General features: G+C 41.0%; 1 protein-coding gene across 1 annotated transcript in view; it reads right to left on the bottom strand.

The window, feature by feature from the left end:
- MAN1A1 (mannosidase alpha class 1A member 1) overlaps nucleotides 1-23727 on the bottom strand; it is a 217639-nt gene that overhangs the window by 127986 nt on the left and 65926 nt on the right. The window contains exon 3 of the mRNA XM_054021752.1: nucleotides 6586-6701. Coding sequence (XP_053877727.1) covers nucleotides 6586-6701 — 116 coding nt within the window. The remainder of the gene's footprint in view (nucleotides 1-6585; nucleotides 6702-23727) is intronic.

Below are 23727 nucleotides of genomic sequence, written 5' to 3'. Positions count from 1 at the left end.
CTGAGGACAGGTGCTATCTTTTCCTGCCGTGACTGTTCCTCCTCTAGGAATCGTCCTGCCGGTTCTGTGGTTGGTAGAACCGCGGAGAGGGTTGCAGCCTGAAGTGCTTCCGATCCGGGTTCTGACTGGGGCTGGAGCGCAGCCTCCATAAGAAAGACTTTAAGATGCTAGTCTTTGTTTTTCAAAAAGTCCTAGGGTGAAACTCGCGGCAGATCTGGCACCACTCCTTCTGGTGACTCTCCCTGAGGAACCTTAAACACAAGGTGTGCAACTCCACAGGGTGCCCAGGCCGACCCGACGGATGGTGCTAGGGGAAAAATCTTCTGGCTGCCGTGCACATGCACACACATGATTGGAATTGACATGAACAAGCACTCTAAGAACTAGTCGTTCGTGTTTTCGTGGATGACAACCTGTGATTAACCCTGTACCAGATTGGTAGGAGCCAATAACTGCAGTGACAATATGTTTAGGCCCTCTGAGGGAAACCATACAATATTGTTTCCCTTACTAGCCCTTTGGGATGACTGAGGAGAGCTGAGCCTCATCCACTCTTCTTCAGTCAGAATGAGTAATCGCTCATGACAGATCTGAGGAAGTAGGGAAGGATTTACCCCTCATTAGAAAAACTATGACAAACTTTTTTTCTTTAATTCCAGTTCACTCACTAAAAATGCCCTACATGGCTGAGGCTACTATAAAAATAAAACTGATGGTGACAGACTGTTGCTTACAATTTTTCAATAGCTTGCCGCATTTTAAGCCAAATACCAATAATTAAGTAAATAAAACCCTGTTCATACTTCATCTACTAAAATTAAATTACAGGGTTTGCTATATTACTGATCAAAAATATTACACACCTGTGGCACAACTGACAAACTGGATATTATACAACTAATAAGAAGTCAGTATAAATCCCTTTTTACTCATAACTGTTCAAGCCCCAATGCACACATTTAGAACTTCCATGCCATTCATAATATTTCATTTTCATGCTTGTTTTCCTTCCAATAGACTTTGATGGGAGAACAATTTATTACACCCCATGATAAATGTATCCTTAGGATCTCCCCTGACCTTTTGAAATACTTTATTTCTATTCATCCTCAAAACTAAACAAAAGAAAACCACTTTTAAGTGAGACAATTGAAGTATACCAACTTGAGCCTATTTTGGCAAACTACTAAACAAAATCTAACATTAACAAGACATTTTCATTTGCTAGTTTAACTAAACTTCAGCATAGACACCATTCTCCATTTAATTAATTATCTCAGAATAAAAACAGCCCTGTTTTTCAAGAAAGTAATTTTACTGAAGATTGCTATATTACTGGGAAAACTAGAAGATGGTCTAGCTAAAAAAAGGCTAATGGGAAGTTCCATAACTCTAGGCAGGACTCAAACCATTGAGTATACCAAGAAAGTAGGTATTCACCATAGGAGCCAAATTTGTAGAGAATTCAACAGTTGGCGTTCTCAGAAGCTTGAGAGCGTATTCTGAGCAATAAAATCAAACTATATTCGGTTTTAGTCTTTGAGCTTAACATTTGTAGCTCCACTAATCAAACAATTTCATACAATTCTTCATACACATTTGCTTTGCAATATCATTTATTTGGATGGATTAATCTCAAAGTGGCTGCACTAATAAATTTGGTATCAGTAAGACTATCCAGTGAAAAAGAAAAACCTAAAACTAGCCAAATAAAACAGATGAACATCCTTAGTTTTACAAGCTTATAGAAAGCATCATTTAATTTAGCTAAACCAGGGCTCAGCAACGTTTCAGAAGTGATGTGCCGAGTCTTCATTTATTCACTCTGATTTAAGGTTTCGCGTGCGAGTAACACATTTTAACGTTTTTAGAAGGTCTCTTTCTATAAGTCTATAATATATAACTAAACTATTGTATGTAAAGTAAATAAGGTTTTTAAAATGTTTAAGAAGCTTTATTTAAAATTAAATTAAAATGCAGAGCCCCCGGACCGGTGGCCAGGACCCGGGCGGCGCGAACGCCACTGAAAATCAGATCATGTACCGCCTTCGGAACACGTGCCATAGGTTGCCTACCCCGAGTTAAACTATGTTGCCATACTCTGATGATGGGAGCCATATAGATACCTAGACCAAGAGAAATTAAGAGTTTTGCCTCATAAAGCCATTTTTAAGTGCTATATGTTTCTTCATTTTACCCTTGTTTACTAGGTTATGTATGTAAAGAAAACAAATTTGATAGCTGTGGAAAGTGAAATGGCAGAGTTCAAAAACTAAATTTGTAGAATGTTAGCCCAGGACTTCAAATGAAGACTTCAAGTATACTTTTTTAAATAGCTACCTGATTAATCTTCTCTCTCTGCAACAACTATACAGATACAGGTGAGCAATCGTTTACATGTTCTCTCTACAGGTACTAATGTGGAGAGTGGACTAGATGACACATCTGAGGGATGGGAGCAGAAGGAGATGCCACCGATTGGAAGGCAAAAGATGTACTGTCCTAGGGATGGGGGTTCCACAACCACCGCTCCCAAGAGGAGGAGGAGGGTGGTGGTGGTCGGGGACTCCCTCCTCAGGGGGACTGAGTCATCTATCTGGCGCCCCGACCGGAAAAACCGAGAGGTCTGCTGCTTGCCAGGAGCTAGAATACACGATGTGACGGAGAGACTGCCGAGACTCATCAAACCCTCAGATCGCTACCCCTTCCTGCTTCTCCACGTGGGCACCAATGATACTGCCAAGAATGACCTTGAGCGGATCACTGCAGACTACGTGGCTCTGGGAAGAAGGATAAAGGAGTTTGAGGCGCAAGTGGTGTTCTCGTCCATCCTCCCTGTCCAAGGAAAAGGCCTGGGTAGAGACTGTCAAATCGTGGAAGTCAATGAATGGCTACGCAGGTGGTGTCCGAGAGAGGACTTTGGATTCTTCGACCATGGGATGGTGTGCCAAGAAGGAGGAGTGCTAGGCAGAGACAGACTCCACCTAACGAAGAGAGGAAAGAGCATCTTCGCAAGCAGGCTGGCTAACCTAGTGAGGAGAACTTTAAACTAGGTTCACTGGGGGAAGGAGACCAAAGCCCTGAGCTAAGTGGGGAAATGGGATCCTGGGAGGAAGCACAAGCAGGAGAGCACAAGAGGGGAGGACTCCTGTCTCATACTGAGAAAGAGGGATGATCAATGAGTTATCTTAAGTGCCTATACACAAATGCAAGAAGCCTGGGAAACAAGCAGGGAGAACTGGAAGTCCTGGCACAGTTAGGGAACTATGATGCGATTGGAATAACAGAGACTCGGTGGGATAACTCACATGACTGGAGTACTGTCATGGATGGATATAAACTGTTCAGGAAGGACAGGCAGGGCAGAAAAGGTGGGGGAGTTGCATTGTATGTAAGAGAGGAGTATGACTGCTCAGAGCTCCGGTATGAAACTGCAGAAAAACCTGAGAGTCTCTGGATAAAGTAGAGAAGTGTGAGCCACAAGGGTGGTGTCGTGGTCGGAGTCTGCTATAGACCACCAGACCAGGGGGATGAGGTGGACAAGGCTTTCTTCCGGCAACTAACAGAAGTTGCTAGATCGCAGCCCTGGTTCTCATGGGAAACTTTAATCACCCTGATATCTGCTAGGAGAGCAATACAGTGGTGCACAGACAATCCAGGAAGTTTTTGGAAAGTGTAGGGGACAATTTCCTGGTGCAAGTGCTGGAGAAACCAACTAGGGGCAGAGCTTTTCTCGACCTGCTGCTCACAAACAGGGAAGAATTAGTAGGGGAAGCAAAAGTGGATGGGAACCTGGGAGGCAGTGACCATAAGATGGTCGAGTTCAGGATCCTGACACAAGGAAGAAAGGAGAGCAGCAGAATACGGACCCTGGACTTCAGAAAAGCAGACTTTGACTCCCTCAGGGAACAGATGGGCAGGATCCCCTGGGAGAACAACATGAAAGGAAAAGGAGTCCAGGAGAGCTGGCTGTCTTTTAAAGAATCCTTATTGCGGTTGCAGGAACAAACCATCCCGATGTGTAGAAAGAATAGTAAATATGGCAGGCGACCAGCTTGGCTAAACAGTGAAATCCTTAATGATCTTAAACACAAAAAAGAAGCTTACAAGAAGTGGAAGCTGGGACAAATGACCAGGGAGGAGTATAAAAATATTGCTCAGGCATGCAGGAGCGAAATCAGGAAGGCCAAATCACACTTGGAGTTGCAGTTAGCAAGAGATGTTAAGAGTAACAAGAAGGGTTTCTTCAGGTATGTTAGCAACAAGAAGAAAGTCAAGGAAAGTGTGGATCCCTTACTGAATGAGGGAGGCAACCTAGTGACAGAGGATGTGGAAAAAGCTAATGTACTCAATGATTTTTTTGCCTGTCTTCACGAACAAGGTCAGCTCCCAGACTGCTGCACTGGGCAGCACAGTATGGGGAAAAGGTGACCAGCCCTCTGTGGAGAAAGAAGTGGTTCGGGACTATTTAGAAAAATTGGACGTGCACAAGTCCTTGGGGCCGGATGTGCTGCACCGCGAGTGCTAAAGGAGTTGGCAGATGAGATTGCAGAGCCATTGGCCGTTATTTCTGAAAACTCATGGCGATCGTGGGAGGTCCCAGATGACTGGAAAAAGGCTAATGTAGTGCCCATCTTTAAAAAAGGGAAGGAGGAGGATCCGGGGAAGTACAGGCCAGTCAGCCTCACCTCAGTCCCTGGAAAAATCATGGAGCAGGTCCTCAAGGAATCAATTATGAAACACTTAGAGGAGAGGAAAGTGATCAGAAACAGTCAGCATGGATTCACCAAGGGGAAGTCGTGCCAGACTAACCTAATTGCCTTCTAGGAGGAGATAACGGGCTCTGTGGATGAGGGGAAAGCAGTGGATGTGTTATTCCTTGACTTTAGCAAAGCTTTTGATACCGTCTCCCACAGTATTCTTGCCGCCAAGTTAAAGAAGTATGGGCTGGATGAATGGACGGTAAGGTGGATAGAAAGCTGGCTAGATTGTCAGGCTCAACGCATAGTGATCAATGGCTCCATGTCTAGTTGGCAGCCGGTTTCAAGCGGAGCACCCCAAGGGTCGGTCCTGGGACCGATTTTATTTAATATCTTTATTAATGATCTGGAGGATGGTGTGGACTGCACTCTCAGCAAGTTTGCAGATGACACTAAACAGGGAGGCATGGTAGATACACTAGGGGGTAGGGATAGGATACAGAGGGACCTAGACAAATTAGAGGATTGGGCCAAAAAAAAAACTTGATGAGGTTCAACAAGGACAAGTGCAGAGTCCTGCACTTAGGATAGAAGAATCCCATGCACTGCTACAGACTAGGGACCGAATGGCTAGGTAGCAGTTCTGCAGAAAAGGACCTAGGGGTCACAGTGGACGAGAAGCTGGATATGAGTCAACAGTGTGCTCTTGTTGCCAAGAAGGCTAACAGCATTTTGGGCTGTGTAAGTAGGGGTATTGCCAGCAGATCGAGGAACGTGATCGTTCCCCTCTATTCGACATTGGTAAGGCCTCATCTGGAGTACTGTGTCCAGTTTGGGGCCCCACACTACAAGAAGGATGTGGAAAAATTGGAAAGAGTCCAGTGGAGGGCAACAAAAATGATTAGGGGTCTGGAGCACATGACTTATGAGGAGAGGCTGAGGGAACTGGGATTGTTTAGTCTCCAGAAGAGGAGAATGAGGGGGATTTGATAGCTGCTTTTAACTACCTTAAGGGGGGTTCCAAAGAGGATGGAGCTTGGCTGTTCTCAGTGGTACCAGATGACAGAACAAGGAGCAATGGTCTCAAGTTGCAGTGGGGGAGGTCTAGGTTGGATATTAGGAAACACTGTTTCACTAGGAGGGTGGTGAAGCACTGGAATGCGTTACCTAGGGAGGTGGTGGAATCTCCTTCCTTGGAGGTTTTTAAGGCCCAGCTTGACAAAGCCCTGGCTGGAATGATTTAGTTGGGAATTGGTCCTGCTTTGAGCAAGGGGTCGGATTACATGACCACCTGAGGTCCCTTCCAATCCGGATATTCTATGATTGCCAAAGGTTCCCAGTAGCAACTCCTACTAACTTTTAATGTGAACTTGAAGCATTCAGGCCTTTTGGAAAAAAAAAATTAGATTACTTTGATATAGGAGTCAACTTTGGGTACCATTTTGGCCTAAAACTGTATTGTCAGTCAACTGTACTGTCAAAAAGTCAAAAGTACTTTTTGAATATACTTTATTTTTTCACATCTATGAAGTAGCTTTGACCAGTACATTAGTTCGAGGAAAAGAAGCTGACTGCACAGAAGCAGTGACAGGTCAGTGTCCCCTTTCCCTTCCATTTAGCTAGTCCCTTCCTCACACATGCCCACTCAAAAAATACCCCACCTCCCAAAATTGTGGCACTAACATGCCATTTGTGATTATTCCGTTCATTCTGACTATAGGTTACATCTTTGTCTCCTATGTTGTCTTGCCTGTTTAGATTATACGCTTTATGGGGCAGGGATTATTTATTAGTCTGTTTGTACTGTGCCTAACACAACGGGGCCTGTTCTCAGATCATCATTATGCACTAACATTTAATTAAAAAAATAATCCCCAATACTTACCACATTGAAATCTAAGTTCTTTTCTACCCATTCTTTGGCTTCCTTGAATTCATCTTTCATTTCCATGATATACAGTGTATCCAAGGCATCTACTATTGTTGCTCCTTGAATGTTACCTGAAAACACATGGAAATATAATTATATCCTCTCTAATAGTAATTTCTTCAAATAAATCTGGTTAAAAATAAATTAACATACAAACAAGTGGACAACTAGTTTCTAGTCAGTTCATTTTGATTCTCATGCCTGAGCAAAACACGAATTTTGTGTTTCAAATACTGTAGGGGAATGTTTGTTTCATTGACTTTTCTACTGGATTGGGGATGGGCGGGGAGATTGTGTTTAATACTTTGGCTTGGAAGGATTAGATTTTCATCCGTAAATGTCATGTCAGCAAATGTCTATTTCACTGTAAACACTGAAGATGATGAAACACATTTCCATGGATTGCAGAAATTTACAGATTGGCAAAAGAAAAATGCTGCTTGAGAGCTTAGTTTGATTTAAGGATATTTACTTTGTATATTTTTACATGTGATGTTGATAATTTTTTGTTTTAATGGTTATAAAATTAACTTTTTGAATCTCAGTGTCTAATGTCATTTAATTATTGTCGGACCCTCCCCCCCATAGTTTCCTATAGCTGTGAAATTTTGAATTTGACAAAAATTAAAAAAACATGCTTAAACATACACCTATTATCGATTGACTTTTTTTTAAAATCACATTCTGCCAAGGCTACTTGTATTGTACACACTAAAATTTGGGCCCAATATAATTGATAATGTCCTCTCAAGTAGTAACAAGCTTTAACAATATTTTTCCATGTACAAGACCAACAAAAGTACATAACTAACATCTACCACCACTGTAATACCAGTTAATGTTATACTTGTGAAAATTTATTTCAGAGCGTTTTTTTGGGTTGTCAGTCAGTTTTTGTCTTGCACACTCAGTGCATAATACTAAACAGCCACTGAGGATCTTGAAACACTATTAACGATGTACTAAGTTTCACAACATCAAGAGTTAGGGAATACTATTCTCATTTTCTAGAGTCACACAGGAGTGCTTGACAAAGCAAGAAATAGACCCTTTAACTCTTCTTCTAATCATATACTGCAATCAAAAGAACATCCTTTCTCTAAGTGAATTTTGTTTATATTCCACTTGGCCCTGCCTGGACCTCAAGTGACCTCACCTACTATTATTTGTATTACTGTTCCGAGGAGCCTTACTCATGGACCAGGCCCCATTGTGCGAGGCACTGTACAAACAGAACAAAAATACAGTCGTCGTCGTCCGTCCCCCCCCACACACACACAGAGCTTACAATCTAAGTATACTACCAAAGACAGATGGATACAGATAGTTTTTTTCATCTTTGTCTTCACTTAAGTGTGCATGTTAACCAGTTCATCTTCCAATTCAAAACCAAACGAGGTATTAGATGGTATTTCTAGAACTAGTTCTGGTGACTCATGAAGGCTGCAACCCTCCTTGATTTTGGGGATTTAAAGAAGTCAGTTTATCACAAACTTTCAATTTAAAAAAGTATCTATCTTGTTTTGTCGCAAAACAAAATACATCACTAGTGTTTAAAATCTGCCACTGACTTTTCCCTGAAGATTCATGAACCAATCACATTGTTGTGGGGTTGCTGAGGCAGGGGGAGGAAGCCACCTGAGTTACTTGCTATCGGCTTTAGGCTGTCTCAAGCTTCCTCCAAATGGAGTGTACAGTCCTGAATAAATTCCATCACAGCCACAGCCCACACACTGAGGATGCCACAATGGCACAGCTGGTGCCAGGCTAGCCAGCCCACACATTCACCTGCAAAACACATATGCTTAGTGTCTGTTCACAAGGGCATGGGGACAACTCCTCAGATACTCTATGGAGGCACTGATATGGTGATTGAGCACTATATAAAAACTTGGATCGATAGAAAAACCTAAGCAAAGAATAAAAATCTCCTTTTTAATTTGAATATTAAACAAATTAAGACTTGTAGTATCTCTGATCCAACTGTCCGCTCCAGAGTGTGTATTTGTAAATCCTACTCCTCCGCAAGATTTTATGATGGGCAGGAAGTTTGGCAGGAGCCCAACACCCATGAAGCAAGAAACACAAGGTCAGTGCTGCTATCACAGCAGGCCTGCCACGCACGCATGCAGTTCAGTGCTAGCTGCAGTTTACTACTGCTGTTATAGAACTTCTGCTTTTAGAAAACTGTATTTTAAATGATTACCATAATTAAAAATTTTAGGTAGAGCAAAGATGAGAGGAATTCACGAGAAGGGTCATACACACCACACCAAATCAAATCAGAAAGACTCAGTGAACAAAGTACTTATAGAACAGAAGAGGGCTTAAAATCCTGAGAAACAGTACTGGAAACTATTAAAATACTTATTGGAAAACTAACAGAGCAAAAACAGAATATCCAAGCATTTCCAAGTGGAGGCACTGTTAGCAATGGATATAAAAAAGGTTTTAACAGACTGAGGAAGCAGCTCTATAATGCAGGCTAGTAACTATCTTTGTTCTGTGTTTGTACAGTGCCTATTGCAATGAGGTATTGGTCCATGATTGGGTCTTATGGTAATACAGATAATAGCAGTAATAATAAAAGCAGCATTCTAGTCTAAACTTCCACTTTCACTGATAACCATTTCAAAACGTTATTTCAGTCCCAAACTGTTTATATGCTGCTTCTTATCACAAAGAATTTTAGTCAATAATAAGCATGCTTATTTTAAGCCATATTTACTCAGTAGTTTAATATTTATATTTTAAATTTATTTTAATTTACATATGTGATCTAATTGTATGTTGTGTGCAGAAGCACCTAGATGTATTGGCTAACATTTGAGAACACTAGTTTGCCTGTGAATTCATCTTGCTGAGTCAACAATAGATAACTAATTTTTAGAAATATGTATTTAGTTGCCAGTGTAACTAACACTGACATACTGTTTTTGAAATGTTTTACTAGCATAGAAATAAATCAGCAATGTGGGTTTGTCCTAAGACTATAAAGTTACTTACTCTAACTGGTTATAGGAAAAAAATTTAACTTCATTAACTATCTTCTTTGTGCATTTGTCAGAACCATGCATTTACCCACTTGCACTGTGATGTTGATTGCCAGCTGCTAATCTATTGCACTTCGCCCTGAATGATCTCTTGCAACATGTTAACTTCTTATCTGTTCCACCCCTTGTATTTCTCTGTGACACTCTACCTTTCCCTGAAAAAGAACCGTCTTTTACCAACAGAAGTTTCATCAAGAAAAAAATATTACTTCACCCATACCTCTATAATATTCTACGATTAGCATAGCTATAACACTGCAAATATCTCACCCCATGTCAGGCACTAGCATAATTTCACCTTAGCACTCCACTTGGAGAGCTCATGTTCACTCAGCCCTAGGGCCTGCAAGAGGATGTTTACCAGTAACAATACAGCAGAACTGCTGCTGTTTCTGAGGTTTGAAACCAGAAGGGCGTCTCCTCTTCCCACAACCCCTGCATGGAACCTCTTTCTCAAATTCAAGCTGACAGTGTCCCTTTAACATAATAAAGTAACTTGTGCTTATCTAAATCCAATAAATGTCCTTGCAATGTAAAGCATGATACAAAATGCAAGACATTGTACACTAGTGGTAGCTGCAGGACAGCAGTTCAGGAATGATACACTATGATCTAAGTCAACAAAATCATACAAGAAAGTAAGTAGCATGCTCAGGAAATCTACTAGGAGACATAGATAAGAGGTCACATCATATCATGTTATGGTTCTAGAGACATTTAATAACCAAGTACTGTGAAACCTGCTTATAGTGAATTCTGTAATAGTTTAGCTCCACTTACAGGGAAAGAAGTGTTTGTATCTTGATTTCCTTCTGTGCATTTCGATGGGCTTTTCCTCTACTTGCATTGCAATACCTCTCCCTGTGTTAATCCTCTTGTAATACAGCTAATACCTCTAAAGTGGTGCTTTTTTTGCATTTGTGGACCCCTAAACAGGTTCTGAATGGAGGTACAGACCCCTTTGGAAATTTTAGTCTGAGGGACCCCCGGGTCCACAGCTCTGAAGAGTTAAGCACTGCATTCCAGGGTGTCACCTAACCCACCCCCAGCTTTGAGCAAGAGAAAAGATGCTTCTGCCCTGTTGAGAAAGGAGGTTTGGAGTCATTCATGGCTGCAGCTGTTTCCTGTGAGGAGCAGAAATAGTTTTGCTATCTGATGTGAGCAGTCGTAGGAAGGATGTGGCCTTCCTAGGTATGTCTAAACAGCAGCTGGCAGTGAGCCTCCCAGCCTTGATAGACAGACTCATGACCCGGGGGGGTGGGAGTGGGTGGCTGGCCCAAGTCTCTACAGGTACATCACCACCCACACTGCTATTTCAGCGTGCTAGCTCAAGCCCCGCTAGCACAAGTGTCTACCTGAGCTGAAAGGCTCACTACCAGCCTGAGTGAACAAAATGGAGAGACTCTCAGACAGACTCCCCTGTATTTATATGACAAGCTGGCTGTAGTGATAAAAAAATTAAAATCTGCTTTTTCTGAGTGCTCCCCTATATTTTGAACAATGTACCACCCACATTCTGTAGCATGGGAACCAAAGTCATTCAGATTTTAGACACATTAAAACACTATTTTTTTAATTAGATGTATTTAGAAAGATACTGATTTCTTCTTAATACACAAAAGTTTAAAGCGGAGATCTCCAAAAAAAAGCAGCTACAGAGGGTAATGCAGAATATTTTATAAATATAAAACGTAAAAAACCCTCAACTCAGCCCTAAATATGGAGCCATGATTGGTACCTCTACAGTACTGAGCAAGGGACTGAGCAAAGAGACTGGCCTAAATTCTTAACCAAGGAAGAAGGAAGATAGAGTTGTCAACTCTCACCATTTTTTGAGAGTCTCATAATACTGGGTGTTATTCTCAAGGCTCCAGCTCCTGGAATCCAGTGATTACATGAAAATCTCCCCCTTTTAAAAAATAGCCAAATTAAGTCCTCAAGTTTCATCAACAGCTTGGAAACGTGAACACTCCAATGCCTGAACAAGTATGAAACCATAAGGCCAATACAAAGAACTTAAAATGTATTTTTTTTTAGTTTCATAGTTTTGAGGCCTGACTCATGAATTTTGAGCACATGGCGTTGGAAATACACCTTTACCTTGATATAATGCTGTTCTCCGTAGCCAAAAAAAAAAATCTTACCCCGTTATAGGTGAAACCACGTTATATTGAACTTGCTTTGATCTGCGGGAGAGTGCGCAGCCCCACCTCCCAGGAGCACTGCTTTACCGCGTTATAGCCGAATTCGTGTTATATCGGGTAGCGTTATATAGGGGTAGAGGTGTACCGAGTTAACTCACAAGTACTATTTATGGGAACTCAAAATTACAAGAAAGCTACATAGAGCATACAGTTGTACCGCAAAAAAAAAAAAAAAAAAACCACACACAATTGTAACCATTCAAACCCACCAAATACATCAGGAAAGAAACAGGAACTTTCTAGAAATGAAATGGCAGACTAAGAAACAAATCACTTAATGCTATGTTGTTAGCTAAATTACTCAAGCCTATGTATACTCAATCTTTTTGAAAACTTACATATGTAGACCACACGTAACTTTGTAATTAAACCAACGTTAAATCTCAAAGTCCCAAGGAATTATAGACCAGTGAGTTTAATTTCAATGCATTTATTAGAATAAAGCAGATGCTTTCTGAGCATCAAAAGCAAAGTAAGATCGCAAATCATCATTTCAACATAACACTATCATGCTAAGCTCTTTTTCAGTAGGGCAACAAATGTGGGGAATAAAGGAAATCCAACATGCATTACTCTCAAATTTAAGTTAACTATTTTAAAATGTTTCACAAGACTTTTCATATAAAAAGATGTTTGACTTAGATAGCACTATAAAAATATACTAATGGTTCAGTGTTGAGTTGCAAATAATGTCTTTGAAACTGAGCAGGGCCCTATTCTAGATTCTTCACTGTTTTCTTAACTATTATGGGGATGGCACAGAAAGAACACTGATCAAATTGGAGGAGAATTACTTGAAAAAGGATTATACACTTAGAAGATAATATTACAGTTTGGAGCCAAATTTGAGAAACTGGGTTCAAATCCTTACAGTTTGCAGTGACAAAGTTAATTTAGTTCATAATGGTAGGAATACTCAAATGTACAAGTTTATTGAGTAGGTCATAGTATCAGAGGATAATCAAGGAGTTAAGTGTAATTAAAAAAATACAGTAAAAACCACACAAAAAAGGCAAATCCCAATTGATGTTCTATTTTAGTTACATATTTTAAATAAAAAATAGCATGTGATTTGCCTTACTTAGGGTAGGAACAAAAGTAAAGAGGGTGGTCAGTAGAACACACATTAAATGGATTAAGATTTGACTAGCTAACAGATTTTAAAAAGAGAATCCTCATTGAAAGGGGTGTTTCTAGTGGGTTCCAAAGGGATCAACACTAGACCTTACACTATTCAATGTTTTCATCAGTGATCTGAAAGTAAATAAATTGCCTGATAAAATTTGTGGATGACAAAGACTGGCAGAATGGTAAATGATAAGGAGACAGAGCAGTCAATCAGAGCAACCGAGATCACATGGTAAACTGTGCCCAATTTAAACTATATGGATTTTAATACCACCAAATGCAAGGTCGTACATCTAGGAACAGGGAATGGAGGTCATACCGACACAGTGAGAAAATGTATATTGGAAAGCAATGACTCTGAAAAGGATTATGGGGTCATAGTGGACAAGCAACTCAACATGAGTTCCCAGTGCAATAGTGTGGCAAAATGGCCTAATGTGAACCTTGGACAGCTAAAGAGAGGAAGTAGCAAGGTGATTTTACCTCTGTGTATGGCATTGGTGTGATCAACAATGAAATACTACATATAGTTTCGGTATCTACATTTTTTAAAGGGTGTTGAAAAAACTGGAGAATGTGCAGAAAAGAGCTATAAAATTATTCAAGGATTGGAGAAAATGCCTTACAGTGCCTGTTTAACTTGTCAAAAAAGGTTGAGGTGACTTTGATTATAGTGTATAAGTAACCTTCAGTGGGAGAAAATACCAGGTACTATAGGGCCCTTGAATGTAGCAGAGAAAGGCATAACAAGCATCACAGACTGGAAGCTGAAGCCAGACAAGTCAAACGGGAAATTGGGCACACATTTTTAACAGAGTGATTAACCATTAGAACAAACAACAAATGGCAATGGTGGAATCAGGGCCGGCTCCAGAGTTTTTGCCGCCCCAAACAGTGTGTGTGTGTGGGGGGGGGTGGGGAGCTACGATCGCAATTGGCGGCAGCTCAACCGCACCGCTTTCAACTTTGGTGGCAATTCGGCGGCAGGTCCTTCCCTCCAAGAGGGACCCGCTGCCGAATTGCTGCGGAAGAGCCCAACGTGCCGCCCCTTCCCCTTGGCCACCCCAAGCACCTGCTTGCTGAGCTGGTGCCTGGAGCCAGCCCTGGGTGGAGTCTCCATGCCTTGATGTCAACTGGAGGCCTTTCTGGAAGAGATGTTTTAGCCAAACAAGTTGGTAGTTTAAATACAAAGCTAACTGGGGAAAGGGAAATGTAATGGACTGTGATATACAGAAGATCAGATTAGATTATCTATAGTCTCTTCTAACTTTATACTCTAAATCTATGATCTGTTGATTTTTAAATCGTTATCAACATACTGTATGTGACTTGATTGAGGTGGGACAGCCTTTGCCTGGGTAATAAATAATACAAAGTGGAAACTGGAGAGAATTCATGAGGTGGATAAAAAAAAGGAAAGTTGGGGAAAAAAAGAAGTTGACAAAGAATTAAGGGATTTGGGCCTCTATAGTCTGTAGCAGCTGAGTCAAACTCTGGTCTGATGATGTGACTTGATCACATGATCTTGTCACCAACTGCTAAGTGGGTGGGGGAATAACACCATAAATACTTTTCCATTTAAAAACTGCTAGAGTTCACATTGAGAAGTTATAAAATTGTGAATGAAAGACCCAAATCATTAATGAACCATATGTTTTCCAATGCAATGTAGTCCACACAGTTATGAATGCAAGAAGAGGTGATTTGTGAAAAAGACACCAAAAGGTTCTCCCTTAATGGATGTTACTGACTGAAAAATTGAAACAGAAGACAGCCATCAAGTTGCCAAAAAGAACATTAAATCCAATAACGTCAGATAAAATTAACAAGCTGAATGAAAAAATAAGTGTACTGCGTCAAAACAACTTCCCAGCTACCAAAGCTACCTAAGACAACAGTCTAAAAAATGGGGAAATAGACAGCTGTATTTATCAGCTTGTGGTGCAAGACTCGCAGGCACGTTACACATGTGGGTCTGCTGGCTCCTTATCTCAGGCTGAAAATCAGAGTTTCAAAAAAATCCATTAGGCACTAGAATGAAGAGGAAGTGAAGTAAACCTCCCTTTCCCCCTTACTCTGCATCATTTCTCTTCCTCCTCTACCACTGCTGTACTTAGCTGGAATGGAAGGAAATCAGCTGCCTTGATCTCACAGCATAGTGCAAAACAAACTGGGGGAGGAGCAAGGAGAGGACCATCAACACTTCCCAACACAATATCACCCACAACGCCTTATATCCCATCTTGATACATCCACTACCCAATCCAGCATCCAAAACTAGGCCCCAACCTTGTAATCCTTTGTGTCCAGAAAAGAATACGGGATGAGAAATCATGACTTTTGGTGTGGGGTTTCAGAGACAAAAAGGAGTTGTTTTAAAATGTAGGAAATTTGGCATACCAAAATTAATCGCAATTAAAAAATAATCATGATTAATCACAGTTTTAATCACACTGCTAAACAATAGAATACCAATTGAAATTTAGTAAATGTTTTTGGATGTTTTTCTACATTTTCAAATATATTGATTTAAATTACAACTCATAATAAAGTGTACAGTGCTCACTGTATATAGTATTTTTATTACAAATATTTGCACTGTAAAAATGATAAACAAATCATATTTTTCAATTCACCCTCGTACAAGTACCGTAAAGCAATCTCTATCGTGAAACTGCACCTTGCAAATGTAGATTTTTTTTTGTTACATAAGTATACTCAAAAACAAAACAATGTAAAACTTTAGAGCCTACAAGTCCACTCAGTCCTACTATTTATTCAGACAATCGCTTAGATGAACAAGTTTGTTTACATTTACAGGAGAATGTTGCCTGCTTCTTATTTACAATGTCATCTGAAAATGAGAACAGGCGTTCGCATGGCACTTTTGTAGCCAGCATTGAAAGATATTTACATGCCTAATATGCTAAACATTCTTATGCCCCTGCATGCTTTGGTCACCATTCCAGAGGACATGCTTCCACACTGTTGACACTCATTAAAAAAAATAAGGTGTTAATTAAATTCTGACTGAACTCCTTGGGGGAGAATAGTATGTCTCCTGCTCTGTTTTACTCACATTCTGCCATATATTCCATATTATAGCAGGCTCTGATGATAACCCAGCACGTACGTTTGTTTTAAGAACACTTTCACAGCAGATTTGACAAAACGCAAAGCAAGTACCAATGTGAGATTTCTAAAGACAGCTACAGCACTCAACCCAAGGTTTAAGAATCTGAAGTGCCTTCCAAAATCGGAGAAGGATGGAGCATGCTTTAAGGAATCTTAAAAGTGCAACATTCCGATGCAGAAACTACAGAACCCGAACCACCAAAAAAGAAAATCAACCTTCTTCTGATGGCACCTGATTCAGATTATGAAAATGAACATACGTCAGTTTGCACTGCTTTGAATCGTTATCAAGCAGAACCTGTCATCTGTGTGGATGCATGTCCTTTGGAATGATGGCTGAAGCATGAAGGGTCATATGAATCTTTAACGCACCTGGCACGTAAGTAGCTTGAGACGCCAGCTACAACAGTGCCATGTGAACGCCTGTTCTCGCTTTCAGGTGACATTGTAAACAAGAAGCGGGCAGCATTATCTCCTGCAAGTGTGAACAAACTTGTTTGTCTGCGCGATTGTCTGAACAAGAAGGATGACTGAATGGACTTGTAGGTGCTAAAGTTTTACATTGTTTTATTTATGAATGCGGTTATTTTTTGTACATAATTCTACATTTGTCAGTTCAACTTTCATGATACGGACTGCATGTACAGTACTTGTATGAGGTGAATTGAAAAATACTATTTTATTTTTTTATTTTTTACAGCACAAATATTTGTAATAAAAATATAAAGTGAGCACTGTACACTTTGTATTCTGTGTTGTAATTGAAAACAGTATATTTGAAAATGTAGAAAACATCAAAAAATATTTAAATAAATGGTATTCTATTAGGCAATTATTTTTTTAATTGCTTGACAGCCATAATGGTTACTTAATACTTTGTATTTGTGTGATAAAGTCTTTAATAGTATTTGTTTGAGATGCACTAAGGAAATAAGTCTAATATTTTAGACTCTATTTTACATTACTTCCATAACCAGAATGAAGCAACTAATGTTTTGTCATTTTCTCAGCTACCGTTTATACAGAAGTGGAAGAGGCTCAGTCAGGGCACAGAACACACTGTCGTAATTTAATAATCACAAGTGGTACATTTTATGAAACACTGCACTCGGACATGCTACTATTCTGTTTTCTGTATCTGTATCCTGGCCAGATCAAACATGGCTGCCTCAGTTTCTCATTTCATCTAGCCATCAACAGCTGGTACAACTTTTATTCAGTACAAGAAAAAAAATATGAACTTGATTATGTATCATAAGAAGTTATCCTGGGCTAACAGACAGGAAGCAACCTTGCATAGATAACATATTAAAATGTATAACAACGGGAATCACCTGCAAGTTTTCTAAGTATACATACAGCACTACCAAGAACACACTGAATTATGTTATCCTCATTATATGCAGAAACATACAAATGTCTGATTCAAAGCTGACATTTCTAAATACCTACAGCTGTTATTAAAGTGCGGAGGTAAAGGCTGACTCAGATTTTAAGAAGCTGGCTTCTTAGATTTAAAATTCACTACAAGGTTCTTTTTCCGTCATGGTACTCCAATATATTGTTAGCGATTAAAGTTGCCAAGGGAGTGATTAATTATTAAAAATGCACCAAAGCCAAAGTTTGCAAAGCCCTAGTTAAAATCTGGCTAATCCCCTGCAGTGCTGGAGTGTTGTCAGATTTCAACACTTCAAATTAGATTTTAATCCAGTCAATTGGCAATATCGGAAAATTAACAGAACACTTTCAATCCAGTGAGTTTTCCTAATTGACTTTTCAGTGGACTGTGGTGTACAGGAATTGGGTAGTATACCTCTAGTTTGGGATTCCTCTTCTCTTTAAGAAGCCATCTAAATCCAATAGCAGCAGTGTATTTATTTATTTAGGCCTCCTAGATAAATGCTTGTATATAGTTGTTTTATATGGTTAAGGGGAACTCAACTGTGCCTATGCAGGTTTCCTCATATTCTTAATGTTGCATAAAGAGCAGACAAGGACTTTGGCGACTAGGCAGACTTCTGAAAATGTTACCCATGGCATTTAAGAGCATAAGATTTAGAGACCAATTAACAGAACAACAAAAATCCAGTAGCTTAATGAAGGTGATCATATAACAAAGTGGAGCAGAATTCTACTTAATATCTTTGGAGATGTGTCCTAAAATGGTTATTTAATAAAGCAATGTAAGCAAACGGATATCCCATCCCAATACAAATACAGTACACATATATTGAATGCAATCCAACAAAGAAACCAAAAAACAAAAACAAACTTACACCTTCACTTTTTTTTTTTTTTTTACTTCACTGTTAACTTAAATAAACCACAGGAAAAAGCACTCTCCTTCGACTGGCTGCTCCTATGATTTTTTTCCTTGCATGTCTAGCACCCTCTGCCTTGAGAAGGTTAGGGGTGGGATGGGCAGACACTAACTTCTCTTCTTCAATTACAATTAATAAGACTCCTGTTATGAGTCCACAGATATAGTTCTTTATACAGAATTCTAGCATTTTCACAGTGGGCTCCCAGATCAAATCTGCTTAGTTTACTAACAACTTGAATTTTCTCCCCCATCTAGCTGCCCTCTCTGTACGTTCAACCCCCAAATGTGAAAGTCATCCAGGATTTGTTCTGGCTCGTGAATCAGCATTAAGATTTTACGATTGGAACTTAATTTTTAGGTTCTCCCATAGTTGAATTGGCTCTGTAGTGCCAAGAGAAGTAAACTTTTAGCCAGTAAATTTAGCAGTGACAATGAATACAAAGATCAAAATCAATAAAGTACAGCTGCATTTGAGTGTCCAACACTATAGGAGTTAAGTCTAGTCCCTGCTCTCCTCCTTCGAAAATCAGTTACCTTAAAAGTGAACGCATGTTTACCACCACTACGATTTTGTCACATCCTTTCCTTCCCCCTCCCACTCTCACTAACACTCCCACCTCCCAAATTGTGTTTAATTAAATGTACTTGGAAAACTGCGGCTTTCATTTTCGTATGAAAGATGGGGGCAAAAACTAATGAGTCTTCCTCATCCCCCCCGTTCCCCAACACTCCCACCCCTCAAACCCAGTATTCAATTGGTTTTGGAAACTCATTGAAATATCTCAGAAGGGTTTTATAAGACTGTCAGTTATAGAACTACATATTGTATTTGCACATTAATAGTATTAAACACACTACAATAGCAGCAAAAGGCACAATCCTCTTGGGGAGCAAGGTGAGAAGGGATTAAAGGAGTTATACCAATGCCTCTAGCAGTAAACTCTCCTGTTTAGACAAGCCCTAAAAGTTCTAACTTTTGTCTTTCCCACACCCAGAAGCAGAAAACTGTAGTGTTACACTGCTCCTATGTGGAGTCAATGCCTTCCACACGGCCAAGCAGTAGCCATGGAATGAACTTGCATGTCGCCATGGACAAGCAATGTTAATTATATATATTATAGTAGCGCCATATCGGGGCTCCACTGTGCTTCGCACTGTACAAACACATACTGAGCGAGCTCCCTGCGCCAAAGAACCTATAGTCTATAAAAGACAGAGTGGAAAGGGAAACAAAGACACAGAGGAATAAAATGCATCCCAAGAAGTGAGGTTTTTACTCACGAAAGCTTATGCCCAAATAAATCTGTTAGTCTTTAAGGTGCCACCAGACTCCTTGTTGTTTTTGTAAGTCACACTGAGATCAGGTCAGGGACAGCCAGGAATAGAACCCAGGTCTGATTCCCAGTCCAATGCCACATTCACTAGACCATACTGCCTTCCATGTGCAAAAGCTGCAACAAAGATATAATTCTGTCCTGCAGTAAAATCTCACAGGAAAATATTCTGTAATGATGATCCCTACAAACTTAAAACCAGACTGCATGGCTAACAGATCACCTAGAGTTAGGGTTGCCAATTTTGGTTGGACATATTCCTGGAGGTTTCATCACATGACATTAATCTTTAATTAAAGATTAATCTTTAATTCCTGGAGACTCCCGGACAATCCTGGAGGCTTGGCAACCCTAAGAAGTCTGAAAACTGTTAATTTTAAAAGAAGCTTCCCAGTAATGGCAGGTTAACATTATTGAGATACTAGGAAGTTACATGCATATTGGTTATCTACCTATATATCACTACTCCTTTTACTACACATGCTAATGAGCACATTTAGTATAGTTTCAGGGAAAGCGGTTGAGGGGAAGGAAAATTGTCTGGAGGAGAAAGAAGGGTAGAACTTACAGATTTCTTTCTACAATGCCAAAGACCATTTAATTTCTCCCTACTATTCATAAAGCAGCTAAGATTTTCAGTTCTGACTTTCCATGGGCTCTCACCTCATATTTGACACTCTCTACATAATGTCAGTTAATCCCCATTTCAAGTGGGTCATGCTAATGCACTTTGAGGAAGATACATACTACAGCATATTGCTTTAATTAGTGAAGAACTGGTTTCCAACATGACTGGTTCATTTCCTGCAATAACTCTAACTGCTAAATGAGATAAGAAGTTTATTAGGCCAAGCAGGGAATTAGGATAGAAATGTAAAGATGTGTATGTTTGAAATCATACTAAATAGCAGTCCTACCCTACAAAGTGACAGTGTCACTACTCCATACCAAAACTGGGTATTGAAGATTTTACATCATTTTCTTTCTAAAACCAAAACCTCGTTTTGTTTTTAAAAACCCACAGATTTCAAATTTGTTTTTGTTTTGCTCTATCATTTTTGCCACTGAATGCAATAAAATAAGTGATATATTCATAGGTTCTCTCTCCCACTTTCAATTTTCTTCTTTGTTTTTTTTTTACCACTAATTTCTCAAAAGCTGGAGATTTTGAGAGGTCAGAATAGCAAGAAAAAACCCCAGTCTCAAAAATGAAACAAAAATGCCCTGCACATAATTCATACTTGTGCATTTAGTAGCAAAAGTGGGAGAAACCCTGATATTTCTGATGTTGGTGAAATATTAGAAACTTTCAGAATCCTAAAGCTTTGCAAGAAAGTTTCCAGTTTGAAAGAATTTTTTTTTTTGGGGGGATAAAACAGCCTCACAAAAGTTATGGCTAGCTTTACCCCCCCCCACTCTTAGTACACCTCAGCACTCCCAGACTTAGAACTGAGTTGCAGCATCAAGTCAGCACCAGAAGGATGGGATGTCCACATCAAGCAAATATACTTGCTTGTTTTTTGGAGGGGATGTTAAGAACTCCCAAAGCTTTTCACAGTCAAGAGACAGTTTACTACTCCCAATTAATTTTCACCAACACCCAGAAATCGGTATCGGAAATCCATTAGTTAGAAGATTTCATCTACACAAACTTTTGCTAGTATGTCAATTAGGATTTTTAAAATATTTTTATACCAGCAGAAACCCTAATGTAGATGCAGCTATACTAGTATAAAAGTGCTTTTGCCAGGATAGGCTATTTTGATGAGGCAACCAATATCAACTGTAGCAGGAAAAATATCCCTGTCAGTATAAGCAACTTTACAGATCTAATACTAGGCAGTCCCTTCTCTCATACATACACATAGGACTATGAAATTCGTGGTCCATTTTGGCCAATTTCACAGTCATGGGATTTAAAAATAGTCAATTTCACAAGTTCAGATATTTACATCTGAAATTTCATGCTGTTATAACCCTGGGGGTCCCAACCCAAAAGAGGGTTGTGGGGAGGTCTCAAGGCTATTGTAGGGATGGGGGGGGGGCGTCACAGGTTTGGCACCCTTACTTCTGCACTGCTGCTGACAGAGGTGCTGCCTTCACAGCTGGGCAGCCAAAGAGCAGCAGGCAGCAGAGATGAGGGTCGCATGGTATGGAAGGATGGAAGGGGGTCAGACCTTTTTTAGTAAGTGGAGTGGGGACAACCTTAAGGTTGGGTGACTGCCCAGAGCCCAATGGTCAGGTAGGTGCTGTGATGCATCCCCCCCAAACACACAGCCAGCCCAAAAGCCCTGTTAGCCCATACCCCTCTCTTCCCCTCCCTCCCCACCCCCCAGACTCTGAGCACTGGGCCTGGAGCTGGGGAGAGGTAGGGCCGGGGACAAGAGCACCGGAAACTTTGTAGAAATAGGGAGGCCACTGGTACTGGGATGCGTATCTGTGTCTGTGTGTGTAGGCCATGCCCCACACTTTTTAAACATGGCATAGTGTGGGAGGGCAAGAGGCAGCATTGCCCATCTCCCCCCAAACAACAAGCCTCAGGCAGGCGTGGAGCAAAGCCAGCAGGGGCTATGCTTCGCTGTGATCAGCTCCCCTGCAGCAAAGCCCAGCCCCTGAAAGTGCCAAGCCGCGCCTGCCCAGGGCTTGCAGTTTGCGGGGGGCAGCAATGCTATGCCATGTTAAACAGGAGAGGCATGGCCCTCTGGTGCCCCCAGTTCCAGCCCCAGCAGCTGGGGAAGCCCCAGCCAGCAGCTCCTACCGTGTACCAGGCTCCAGCTGCTAGTCTCAGGTAGGCTGGGGAGGGACGGGACTTCCTCTTCTTCCGCATGGGCTGCTCCTGGGTCCGGGAATATCTCCTGGCTGCAAGAAGCTCCATGGCTGTTCCCTGACCACTTCCCCCGTGGCTGGGAAGTGATGAGGACAGGAAGCAGGGGAGGGGTGTGGAGCTTCCAGCAGCCAGGGGAGGCTCACAGAGGTGGGTCTCATCCAGCTCTGGGAGCGGCCCCTGCAGGAGCAGAGGAAGTTCTGTCCCTCCCCAACCCCGCCAGGACTAGCAGCTGGATCCCAGCACATGGTAGGAACCCCTCCTGGGGCACCCCAGCCCTGCCCCTTCCCAGCATATTTCACAGGAGAAACCAGATTTCACAGTCCAGTAATAGCAATGGGAGATCATTTTTCAAGGCCGGTTTCAAGCGGAGTGCCCCAAGGATCAGTCCTGGGGCCGGTTTTTGTTTAATATCTTTATTAATGATCTGGAGGATGGTGTGGACTGCACTCTCAGCAAGTTTGCAGATGACACTAAACTGGGAGGCGTGGTAGATACACTGGAGGGTAGGGATCGGATACAGAGGGACTTAGACAAATTAGAGGATTGGGCCAAAAAAAACCTGATGAGGTTCAACAAGGATAAGTGCAGAGTCCTGCACTTAGGACGGAAGAATCCTATGCACTGCTACAGACTAGGGACCGAATGGCTAGGTAGCAGTTCTGCAGAAAAGGACCTAGGGGTCACAGTGGACGAGAAGCTGGATATGAGTCAACAGTGTACTCTTGTTGCCAAGAAGGCTAACGGCATTTTGAGCTGTATAAGTAGGGGCATTGCCAACAGATCGAGGAAGGTGATCATTCCCCTTTATTTGACATTGGTGAGGCCTCATCTGGAGTACTGTGTCCAGTTTTGGGCCCCACACTATAAGAAGGATGTGGAAAAATTGGAAAGAGTCCAGCGGAGGGCAACAAAAATGATTAGGGGTCTGGAGCACATGACTTATGAGGAGAGGCTGAGGGAACTGGGATTGTTTAGTCTCCAGAAGAGAAGAATGAGGGGGGATTTGATAGCAGCCTTCAACTACCTGAAGGGGGGTTCCAAAGAGGATGGAGCTCGGCTGTTCTCAGTGGTGGTAGATGACAGAACAAGGAGC

This window comes from Malaclemys terrapin, chromosome 3 (assembly GCF_027887155.1).
Source record: "Malaclemys terrapin pileata isolate rMalTer1 chromosome 3, rMalTer1.hap1, whole genome shotgun sequence".
Taxonomy (NCBI): domain Eukaryota; kingdom Metazoa; phylum Chordata; order Testudines; family Emydidae; genus Malaclemys; species Malaclemys terrapin.
Note: the sequence above shows the minus strand (reverse complement) of the source record. Positions and strands in the feature narration are given on the sequence as shown.